Source organism: Penaeus chinensis, chromosome 31 (assembly GCF_019202785.1).
Source record: "Penaeus chinensis breed Huanghai No. 1 chromosome 31, ASM1920278v2, whole genome shotgun sequence".
In the NCBI taxonomy this organism is placed as follows: domain Eukaryota; kingdom Metazoa; phylum Arthropoda; class Malacostraca; order Decapoda; family Penaeidae; genus Penaeus; species Penaeus chinensis.
The window spans coordinates 3,329,276-3,341,775 of record NC_061849.1 but is presented as its reverse complement, the minus strand read 5'-3'; the positions used below and the strand labels follow the sequence as shown (position 1 = coordinate 3,341,775).

The 12,500-nt window shown below is 37.0% G+C and overlaps 2 protein-coding genes across 2 annotated transcripts in view; one reads left to right on the top strand and one right to left on the bottom strand.

Annotated features, from left to right (window-relative positions):
- LOC125041806 (SET domain-containing protein SmydA-8-like) overlaps positions 1–6,893 on the top strand; it is an 8,225-nt gene extending 1,332 nt beyond the window's left edge. Inside the window, exons 2-7 of the mRNA XM_047637117.1 lie at positions 87–257; positions 1,320–1,425; positions 1,975–2,114; positions 2,715–3,643; positions 6,109–6,224; positions 6,564–6,893. Coding sequence (XP_047493073.1) covers positions 121–257; positions 1,320–1,425; positions 1,975–2,114; positions 2,715–3,643; positions 6,109–6,224; positions 6,564–6,698 — 1,563 coding nt within the window. The 5' untranslated portion in view covers positions 87–120 and the 3' untranslated portion in view covers positions 6,699–6,893. The remainder of the gene's footprint in view (positions 1–86; positions 258–1,319; positions 1,426–1,974; positions 2,115–2,714; positions 3,644–6,108; positions 6,225–6,563) is intronic.
- Positions 6,894–7,223: 330 nt separating this feature from the next.
- The window catches only part of LOC125042204, a 22,742-nt gene continuing 17,465 nt past the window's right edge, over positions 7,224–12,500 (bottom strand). Inside the window, exons 2-3 of the mRNA XM_047637698.1 lie at positions 10,813–10,969; positions 7,224–10,391 (exon numbers count right to left, since the gene is read on the bottom strand). Coding sequence (XP_047493654.1) covers positions 10,154–10,391; positions 10,813–10,969 — 395 coding nt within the window. The 3' untranslated portion in view covers positions 7,224–10,153. The remainder of the gene's footprint in view (positions 10,392–10,812; positions 10,970–12,500) is intronic.

The following is a 12,500-nucleotide window of genomic DNA, read 5'->3' as shown; positions in this document are numbered from 1 at the left end:
GTACATATATGTATATATATGTATATATATATATATATATATATATATATATATATATATATATATCCACATCCCTCTCTTTCCAGTTCTTGCGCTGACTTGACCCAACGTGCCTCGAGAATGACAGACGCGAAGTGCGCGGTGTGCCAAGCCCCGGCGAGTCAGCGGTGTGCCAAGTGTCACATCACGTCATACTGCAGCAAGGAGCACCAGAAGCAGCACTGGAAAACCCACCGTGGCGAGTGCAGCCCTTACAGGTGGGTAGGATGCCGGCTGAAATAAGGACCCGATCTTTATAACGTCAATGGTATTGCGGCGCAGTCCCACGTTTATACCTATGTTGACCTTGCATTTCCAGCTCATAGTAGGCCTAGAGTCTTTACGAGAAAGTTTTTTTTTTTTTTTTTTTGTCGTTGCTGATTAGAAATGTATCTTTATTCCTCGATAAAGTAAACAATAGTTGATATTAATTAGTGACTTCAGTGTGAGCGTTGTGAATCGCACTGCAAAATTGTAATCAACCAGTAAGTGATATTATCAAAAACGAGATCAAGGAAACATCCCAGGAAAAAAAATTCAGGAAATATAAAAGAAAATAGAATGTTAATGCAAACCATCTGCACTCAATAGACAATTTAAATTTAACAAGGATAATACCAGTTACGAGTTTGACAACGGAAGATGGAATAAATTATAGATATTAATTACTTAAGTTGCGGCGGCTGTGTATTCTGGTTTTAACAAAATTCTAGAAAGTGATACAGAATGTAGCGTGTTGCCTGTCCTTTTAACGCAAGGATTTCAAGATTATCAGTAATAAAAGTAAGTGGAAATGATCATCAGACTTTATCACGAAAAGAATGGAAGGGAACTTTGTGCTTCGTTTCTTATTTTGTTATATTTTACAGACAAATCGTAAAACCGTTACGGTATTCAATTCAAATTTCTCGTTTTCCATTTACGAAATATATCTAAATATTATGGTAGGTATGCCGCAGTACGTATAGATCTTACAAAGAAAATGCTGGTGTTTTTTGAGTCGAACGAGTGACGTCATCGTTCCTAGTTCGACCTGGAACGGTATTCACTATGTATGGGGTAAATAAATTTAATGTTTCTTTTCACAAAATTAATGAGAAATTTCGTACTTCTCTATATATACCAAAATTATAGTGACCGACGATGTCATTTAAAACACTGCATTTGTTAGTGGGAAATTAAACCCATGCCTTTTCTTCCCATTCCATGATATCCTTATTACGAATAACACTGACCTGAATCCCTTTCAAGAATAACACCAATTTCATAAACCTTCGTAGGGTGTGTCAGAACGATGTGCTGGGCCGCTACCTCGAGGCGTCACGTGACATCTTACCCGGCGAGGTCATCTTCAGAGACTCGCCGCTCGTGGTGGGGCCGAGGCAGGTGAGTCCGGCGGTGACGAAGGGGCGTGGCCGAGGCAGGTGAGTGGCCGATCGACAGACAGAGAGGCGGATAAACATTGGATAGTGCGGTTGAAGTAGAGAAAGAAGGATAAAGGGAAAAAAGAGTGATTTAGGGATTGTTGACACTTCCTGCCGTGATGGTCTATTATTTGCTTTTTATTTAAGGATAATGATGTATGTACTGGAGCAGTAACTATATACTTGTGTGTGTGTGTGATGGGAGAGGGAGAGGGAGAGGGAGAGGGAGAAGGAGAGGGAGAGGGAGAGGGAGAGGGAGGGAGAGGGAGAGGGAGAGGGAGAGGGAGAGAGAGAGAGCGAGAGCGAGAGCGAGAGCGAGAGCGAGAGCGAGAGAGAGAGAGGGAGAGAGAGACTAGTAATAGTAATGATGATGATGATGATGATGATGATGATGATGATGAGGATGAGGATGAGGATGAGGATGAGGATGAGGATGAGGATAATAATAATAACAGTAATAATGCGCAGCAGTATTATTTGCGTCCCCTTTCACCCCGCCAATATCTCGCAGGTAACAGTGCCAGTGTGCCTGGGCTGCTTCACGCCCGTGGATGGCTCCTACTCGTGCACCTCCTGCGGCTGGCCCTTGTGCGGTCCTGAGTGCCAGATGGTCGTCCTCCACAACCCAGAGTGCCAGCTCTCCAGAAATAGGTAGGCCTATGATCACTAAATTCCTACACTGGGGCAATTTACTTCTTAGCGTGAACTTAAAAAAAGTTGCAATTATGCTTTTTAAAGTGTCTTCAGTTTAAGTGGGTTGTGGATAATAAATGGAGTTCAGAATTACTGAAGCTCTACACACTGAACTCTTATAGGATGTAATGACAAATGTGGTGTTATGATTGATAATTATGAAATGATTATGATAATGGTAATGATAGCAATAATATAATAGTAATAATAATAATAATAATAATCATTATTATTATTATTATTATCAATAGTAGTTGTAGTAGTATCATGAGTAGTAGTAGTAGTAGTATCAAAATAATAATAATGATAACAACAGCAACGATAATAATTAAAAATAATAATAATATCAATGATAATAATAATAATAATAATAATAATAATAATAATAATAATAATAATAATAATAATAATAATAATAATAACGACAATAACAATTATAGTAATAATGCTAAACATATGAATAACAATGATAAAAATAAAAGATGGCAATGAACGAGTAAGTGAACGAAATAAACCCACGCATCACAGTACATGAATCTCCCTTTCTCATGACACCAGACCCGTCAAAGTCCAGGTTCAGAAGTTCATGGAGGTGAACCAGATGTACGAATGCATTACGCCGCTCAGATGTCTGTGGCTGAAGGAGAAGGCGCCGGATAAGTGGGCGACTCTCATGCAAATGGAATCCCACCTCGAGCAACGCATCAACACAGATGTCCACGAGGTCAATCAAGCTAATGTGGTGAACTTCATGAGACAATACCTCCGGGTGCTTTCCTTCACGGACGAGGAAATCCATACAGTGTGTGGCATCATAGATGTAAATGGCTTCGAGATCCCAGGGCCGAGTATTATTGGACTCTATGGCAAGGCGTGTCTCCTGGAGCACTCCTGCATCCCGAACACCACCAGGACTTTTGACACGCAGCTGAATATCATTGTAAGAGCGGCGACGAAAATAAGTAAAGGAGAGCACATACAGACTTCTTATACCGACCCGATGTGGGGGACAGCTAACCGCCAGCTACACCTTAGAACAACTAAGTATTTCAAGTGTGTTTGTAATAGGTGTCTGGACCCAACAGAACTGGGGACGGACCTGAGTAGTCTTCGATGCACGAAATGTTCCTCAGGGTCTATTTTGCCATCCCCGAGCCCCCTGAGCCCTGATGCTTGGGTCTGTAATGCATGCGAAGAAACACTCAACATAGATGAAGTGGAAGACTACTTGAAGTGGACGGGGGAGAAGCTGATAGCTCTAAAAGAGGGTTCACTTCAAGCATCCGAAAATTTCCTGAAGGAGACATCAAAGAAGTTGTCTGTGAACCACTATTACCGAAGCGACGTAAAACTGGCTTTGGCCCAGATGTACGGCCGATCCGGCGAGGAGAGTAACAGTAATATCCAGGCTCTCTCCAAGGACTTGTTACAGCGGAAGGAGGACCTGTGCAGGGAGGTCCTCGCACTAGCTGACATCTTTAGCCCAGGTGAGTCTGTCCTTCTACACCCTGACTTTGTTACAATTATGTACTTATTCAGGTCTGTCCACCATCTTTTTTTTTTCTTTTTTTCTCTTGTTTAAGATCCTTAGATTAGGTGTCTCTGATGGCAATTATCTAGCATGAATGCAAATAATTTTCAAGATACCAGTCCAACTGATTAGTTCACACCAACATCTAAAACATCAAATTTTTAACTAATCCATGTATATCAGCACTACTGTTCTGCACTTCAGTCTCCATTACTTATTGTGGTAATAGTGGACAGGAAAAAAATATTTATAAGGATTTTTTGTACATTACTGTCCTTCGGATTTATATTTCAACATCACAAGATTTATTCATTTATTTGTTTGTACAAAAACATTTATTACTCAAACATGCAAACCAGATTATGCTAGACATCAAAGACATCTATATGTAGCCATATAGGAAGGCGAGTCCATATACTTCAATATGCTACACAACAAAATTCGTAAAGCACGTAAGATAGTATAGTATTGCAAAGGGTAAAGAGGGGGAGTAAATGGGATAAGGCAGGGATTAGTAAAAGGGGGAAGTGGGGTTAAGGCGATTGGACCAAATGGAAGAAGATACAGGTCTCTGAGAACGGAAACCGCGAATATTCCAGTGTTATAGAGTTGTTATGAAACAGTCAACGAGTTATACGGGGAAATATGAGTGTCGGAGAAGTAGGAGGGGACGAACACGGAGAATGAGACAAGGGATCGGGGGGAAGGAGGTAAAGTATCAGATGAAGTATCTCGGTAGTCTTTTTGAGTGTAGAGGAAAAGGGAGCAGAGAGATCGGAAGTTACATGAGGATAGGCGTGTTTTGGGTGTCATGAATGTCCCAGAGAGTTTCTGAAAGGAAGCTGGATAGGGGGGTCTGAAAAACGAAAGTCTCCTTGTAAGGGAGAGATGAGACAGACGTGTGCGGAGCAGAAGTACGAGTAGGAAAGGATGTTGTAGGAGACGGGGTGGAAGGTTTATATTATTCGATTCAACGGATAGAACGAAAAGAAGAACCAGGGAAGTGGTAGAGACTGGACTGCTGTCTGGCCAAATAATTTGACTGGGAGAGGGGGGGGGCGGGTAGAAGTGGGACGTAAGTAAGAGTATGAGATAATGGGGGAGATGTAGGGGGGCGGAGCGAATGGCAGCACTGGAGTAGGGAGCAAGAGAAAACCCTCGTCGACGTGCTTCCTGTACGGCCAAGTTTGAAGCTCAGAACTGCCATCTCAGACAAACTTGTTGGCAGGGCAGCCAGGGATAATTAAAAAAAAGAAAAAAAAAAAGCTGTTCTAGAAGCATTTTAACGCTACCATCAGAGCTTTAAAGTTTTTTTGTTTTGTTTTTTAGGTAAAAAAATGTTGGACGAAGGCGTTGTAAGGGGCTGAAGGGGGGGGGGGGTCAAAAATAAAATCGATTCCATTTGGCTAGGCTAAGGAGGTTTGTAAAGGTGGAAGGAATAAAGAGACGAGGACAGGAGGAAGAAGGGGTGGTGTGGAGAGGCAGACAATAGTAATAAGGGAGATGATAGAAAATTAAGAAGAATGTAGAGGAGATGGAATGGAGGAAGCTGGGAGAGAGGAATGAATGTTTTCTGAAAGTTGAGTATCAACCAGCGTGACGGACATGGAATGGACTGAGCTGAACAGGCATCGAGGCAGGGTAGCAGTAATCAAGGTCTATATAAGAACCTTAGTAGTAGAAGTGTTCGGAGTCCTGATCAAAAAAGAGCCAGGAGTTGGGGAACCGGAAAAGCTAATGTCAGTGGGGCAACAGCAGCTGATAAAGGGACAAGTCCTCTCCCCTTAGTATGGATACAAAGTCTTCATTATTGTCCATGGTAATCCTGGAGTATATGGGAAAGGGAAACGATACACCCTAGTTGTCTAGGGATAAATTTTAACCTATAAGGGCTAAGGAATAGACAACTAAACAGGGCTACCTGGGGTCCCCGAGGCCATTAGAGACTGACCCAAAGCCAACCTTTTATCCTCTTAACATGACTCTCACAGAAGGAGATGGAGAAGAGACGGAAAAGGGAAAGGGGGAAAAGGGAAAGGGGAAAAAAAAGACTGTGCAAAAATGGTTGAGCCAATGGCTGAGGCCCAAGGTAGGGGTGATTCCTAAAATTGGGCCTCAGTTCCCATCCTCCCCCCCCCACAGTAACAATAGACATAGGATTGGGGAGACATTTGATGATTAAGAGAAGAAATCATGAATAAACATCTTAAATTGTATTAACATTTTTGATATTTGAATATGTTTCATAAGTATATATAAGATCATTCTTTCTATTACCATTCTGTTAGGAGGAAAAATATATTTGTTGACATTTGATGTGCTTTGGTAATATGCAGCAATATTCTTTTCTTGGATGTAGAGATGTTTTTAAATGTTCATGTAGATTTCAGATAATCAATGCTTTATCTATTTGCAATGCAGGGAAGAGCAGACTTCGTGGCCTGTTATTATATGAACTACAAGCTAGTCTGATGGAGAAGTACCGCAGACTGCCAAAGAAAATGAGGATGTCGGGCATTGGAAAAACTCTTTTAAAGGTTTGATTTTCCTTTCTGAAGTCAATCTGTTTTAGGCACAAGGCTGCATTTGGTGACACAGATTTTCCTTTATGTCATCTATTTCCTTATATCTTTATATTTTTATACATTCAAGAGAGATGATAGCTAGAAATTTCAAGTGACAATAAAGTAAACACCTTATTTGTCAACCACAGTGGTTCTTCGTAAAATTAAACTGAATAAATCATGGTGATATAGTACATAAAAATTGAATTTGAATGCTGAATTATCATGAGATAAATAAAAAAACAATAAAAATGTAGGAAAGTAAACACTTCCTCAATGTGCCCTAACTCCTAGTCCTTAATTCACTGTCAGGAATCCATCGGTGCCTTGGAGGATGCAAGCGAGATTCTGATGTATGAATCTCCCTTACAAGATGAGTATCAGCTTGGTCTTCAAGCAGAGGATGATCTTAAGAATGCCAAGAACCTTCTTAGCAAGCATCGATGACCAGCAAATTGTATGTCACCAGACAATGGGAGAAAAAAGTTTGAGTTCGTTTTCAATCCTCAAGTAATAAAATCATGTAAATTCTCTTTTATATTGAACATTTAATGGTTTTATTTATATATTTAAACTATTATAAGTCTGAATTGGTTTTCCTGTCCTCTTAAGATTTCAGAGGTAATAAAAACTTGAATATTACATATTGTTTTCCTCATATTCTACAGGACTGGATCTGTTAGATCAAAAAATCATATCCTTTAGACAGATTCTTACTCAAATGCTTAAATATCCTTTAAACATTATTCATTATTTTTTGTCTCTTTAATTATTATTTGTGAAGTTAATAGCAATTTACAAGCAAAGTAATAATGCTGCCTTTGTTCCTTGTTCTTCAGAATTAAATAATTATTATTTCATGAATAATTTTTAATTTCTATAAACTTCTAGTCTTACTGTATCCACACCTATAGTATAATAAATTACCTCATTTAAGGGTTAACAACTTTCAGCATTAACAGAAATTGTAGGGCAAGGAAATTCTTTTAATTTGTATCATATATACAATTTATGAGATATTTTTATTTACAAGAAAAGATCTAATCAGTACAAAACTAGTAATGTCTCTGTTTTAACAGTCTCACTTTGGGTTTGACTGCACAGTACAAGGGGACTTCTCATAATTATATTAAAAGCTGTCATAGCAATGGGCACAAATAATGGACTCAAAAAAGAAAAAGAAGAAAAAAAAGAACAGGACAAAAATACATGCAAGTATACCAAATGAGTATATCTTAATTTCATACAATGCACTTCAAGATGAAGCATATGAAACTACATAATATCAGAATACCAGAAATGATCTGAAGAAAAGAGAAGAAAATTACTGTAATGCCATAAATGTATACAATCAGGTCATCACAGTTTCTTCTCTGATGTAGATGACCTGCTAGCACCATGTCAGACCAGTTCATTGCAGAAATATGAGTAGAGATTTTATCTATATTGTTAGTTTGTTTACAAAATGTATTCCTCCATTAACCAAATAAGAAAAATACATGGTATGCAAAAACATTTAGATTCTTTACAATAAATAAAAGGGCAAATTATCCCTTTGTTTATGCACTTACATATAACTTTAAATACTGAATTGCATGTGTTACATCATTTAATAGAAATCTCATGTGAACTGGTCTGAAACTGAGAGGTTTTCTTATTCATTAATAGAAAGAAATATCAAAGTAAATAACTGTATAAAGCAACCACCCTGTAAAAAGCCTCACTATCACAATACGCAAATATCCTTGCAAAGAGAGAAATGCAGATAGAGATAGATGAAAAGTATACAACACAAATTAAGATTGTTTATGAATTACTCACAAACATTTTATATGAGAGTAAGAAATAATATTTTACGAAATAATATTTCTTAAATACCAGGCTAACTAACACAAAGCTACGTATACAAATATCACAAAAGGGAGCAAATAATGCCTTATGTGCAGCACCGAAATTAACTGCCAGTTACAGATCATGAGCACTGTCATGTTTTGCAAGCATTTCTTTTGAACCAATATACAGAATAATAGTGCTCAAGTCTGCTTTTGTTATGCTGCTATTAAAACTACTGTTGTAGTTACTCCTTATGCACAAACTGAATACTAGTTTCATGTGATGATCAACATAAAAAGAAAGTTATATTTATCCTACCCATATATGATGTGACATGAATGTAGTTTTATCATGTACAGAATAACTGATTACAAAAAGAGATTGAAAAATAACCACAGTGACTTCAACGTTCTGTTATCAAATTTTAAAAACGAGTCTGTGAGAACCTTTAACAACTATGTACATTTATGTCTTCTCAAACATGGACAAGTCATCACAACCTTCTCTTAAAAATACATGGGTGGGGTTGGTGACTGGTAAGACCTTAAATGCTAATTTAGTGGCCCTCTGGGAGACAATGGCAATTCACAGGTAATAAGTATCAACCAACATCACATCTGGTATGTTTTTTATTTCTAAGTAAAAAGTGTGCCACCACTGTCAGCCAGGGTATCCACTACTTGTACTTATTATGGCCGTTTTTTTAGCCATGTTTCCAAGTGGTGCAGCATGTCTAAAGATTAAAATAAATGGCCATAGGAAAGCAGACAGAGCTGTTAATGCATATTTCTTGCACTTCAGTTGTCATCAACAGACATACCAGTACTTTCACTGTGTCTACTGAAATAGTCTGATGGTGCTCCATGACAACACTCAGATATAAATCAAATTTTTAATTATTTTCCAATTTCATATGTATTTTCATTGCTTAGGATCTTTTTCTTTTATCAATATATTTTTTTCTTAAATAGGAAGAAAAATATCAGAGTTGCATATAAATACCAATGCCTCATTGTTTTAAAATGTTCATTGATATCAGTTAGGTAAAATCCTTATTATTCGTCAAGGCTCCTACGAATATATAAAAGATATCTTCATTACAACTTACATATGTGACTGTAGAAAAATATCCAATTATGTTGAAACCAAATATCATTTGCAACCCCAGAAAATCTTGAACAACTTGACTGACTCGTAAAGTACTATACTTAGATTCAATGAAGATATTTGCATGCCTGCAAGACATTCAACAATAATGAGACAACGGCTAAATGAAATCTGAAAGCTCTTCGTGACATTAATGTCCTCAGCATTCACCTTACCACTTCCCTTTCCAGCACCACAAGAATACAACCTTGCTTCCTGTAGCAGACATGAACACAGAAGCAGGCAGGTGTTCTAATTATATGAAAATCTGCTGCTACAAAGTTCAATATAACTTTAAATACTTTAATTTCTAATTATTCTTAAGAAGAATGATGGCAATTTTTACTATTATAACATTTTTTTTCTGAAATATCACAATGAGAATTGTGCATATATATATATGCATGTATGTATGTATACATATACATGCATCCGTATTCACATCCACACACTCATTCATACACTCATACTCATACCTACACATACATACATATATATACATATATATACTGGTGCCCATTAATAATAGAATATAATAACACTAATGAACATTTATTTATTTTAAGTTGTACTGTCTTTAATATCTTGTAAATACTTATATAATGACATGAACTCTCATGACTACAATGGACCCTATATCACTAGTGCAGCCCTTTGGAAGTATATACTTTGTAATTGAAACAAACAGACCATATGAATATTTCATAAAAATGGCCAGCAAGAGATATATTATGACAAAAAAAGAAAGAAAAAGAAATAAGAAATGAAAAGAAATAATTTCAAGGGATAAGACGGGAACACTTGCTAAAAAATGCAACAAATACGAATTCAATGGCAGTAAAAAAATAAAATGAAGGATTCATTTTAAAGAAAAAGTCATTACCACAGACTTCTATATGCAATCAGCCCAAGAGGACTAAGGGCTAAGAGGAGAGAGGACTCTTAGGTGGTAAAAAAATGGTTGGCGGGGAGACAGGTTGGATGTTCGGAAGCAGAGGCAGAGGAGGGGAGGGAAGGGAGGGGAGGTGGGGAAGCGGTGGCTGTGGAAGAGGCTGGATTGAGGGCTCATCAACAAGGAGTTCAAAATTATATCTTTTCACAATAACTGTGGCATCATCAGGTGACATTTTGTGAGTTGTGATCAGGTGCTGCTTGAGATTCCTGGAAGAAAAAAAGACGAGTTGATAATTTTTTGAAATATGATTTTTGTTTCATATGTACATTTGCTACACATCAGGAAATACCCAGGAACAAGCTATCCTTATGAGCTCTTGGAAATATAATTCAGGAATCTTTTTTCACTGATACACTTTGTTATTTTTGCTAGAGGAATCATACCATGATAAAGCAAGTCAAGAAATGAACAAGCTTAATAATATACAAATAAAATTCACAAGTGTTCAGTAACATTTCCTTTGCAGATTCCAGGAAATTCCAATATAAATAAGATACAATCTATTGAAAGAGTTATCAGAGTCTACACTTCTTGGGTACTATTGTTTTGCAAACAATAGTAGTCTTGTTAAATGACCATAACAGATAAATTTCAGATAACTAGTTACATCAAACACTACAAATTTACCTCCTCTGACTGAGCATGCGTCCACAAGTGGGACAATGACATCGCTGTCTTGAAGGCTGAGTATAAGGTGAAGAGGACCCTAGAGTCCCACCTCCTGCAAGCGATAACTGGACATCTGCCATGTGGAATGAGAGGCGATGACTGAGATCTGTTGCACCTGTAGTGAGAAAAATGTTTTCTAGCCCTCTATGATTAACTTACCTGGAAGATTTATATATCAAACTAGTATTCTGAACAAATAACCTTAGTCTGAAACAGTTATCTGCCTTCTGGCTCAATGTTTTTTTAATTTCTCCAATTATTATTGAAAAGTTACTGAAAATCTATTCCCAAACAGTATACACTCTACCCTCTGCTAACATGTCATTTGCTATCATGAAGTACTACTATCACACGTACGTAAAAAGTTTACATCCCTCACTTAACATACACTGACATTCACTATTCACTATTTAGAACAAAATTTGGTGTCCTGTTTATTGTGTAACTACACAGGCTGTGCACCCGACACTAAACCAACTGTAATTGGTTACATCAGTGGGTGATATTCACTCTCACCACTGAATGAACAGTGTGAGTTTATGATAGTACATGTCCATGTGATCCTGACCACCAAAGGATAGAAAGTGATGTTCTGACAAGCAAATAGCAGCCATCCTTTAGGTAAACCAGTCAACCCACTGATACCTTCACTCAAGCTAAAAGTAGATTTTGTTATCAGTATATTCAGCAATTATTTTGTTGCTTTATGATTCCCACAAATTCAGTATTTATTTTATTTTTGCATTCTCCATTTGTTATTGGTAATATTGTTAATTCAAGACAACTGGGGTTGGAATATACATACTAGCCATGGCCACTGTGAATTTTGTTTATCAATTGTATTTACACACAGATGGCTCTACAAGTGCTTAGTCACCAAGGAGTCAATCACTAGCCTTACCTATCTCACCTGTTTACTGTTTTCCAGGATATTCAGAAATCTTATATTTAATTTTCTTATGCAATTAGTATTGTTAATAACAATATAATTATATTAAATCAAATTTAATAATCAAAACACTAATATTGATAGGATCATTTTTTTAAATCCAATAACTAACAGAATGGGGAAATCATACGAGGTTATGTAGCCTACTGACTTACTGGTGGTTGAACACTCATAAAGCTATGTGTAGCCTCATTTCACAAAACATATCTACGGTGAACATAACATGTCAGCATTAGGTTGAAGTTGTTTCTTGCTGGAGCAGGATTTAGTGGAATGGAGTAGAATTATTCCAGTTAATTTTCAGGTTCCACTATTACGAATTTACAAAATCATGCACATATGTATAACAAACTCATCATGATAGCAAAGGGTTAAGTGTATGTAAAACTATATCAGAAAACAATGACATTTATGATAACTAAGGAAAATATGATACTAGATCACTTTTGTAAGAAATCCATTATTTTCTTTTAGAAGCCAAGCAGTGCAATCTATCTCATTAACTAAATTAAAATACAAGAGAACAATTCAGTTTCCTTATCACATCTTGACATACAGCATGAAATACACTAAAGTACACTTAAACTGCTCATGGTCTTAAATCAAGTGAGCCTTTGTCTAATTCCTACTGGCTGCCAATTTTGTTGTATCTATACCATTTAAAAAAATTAAAAGCATTGTACAAAGTAATATAACT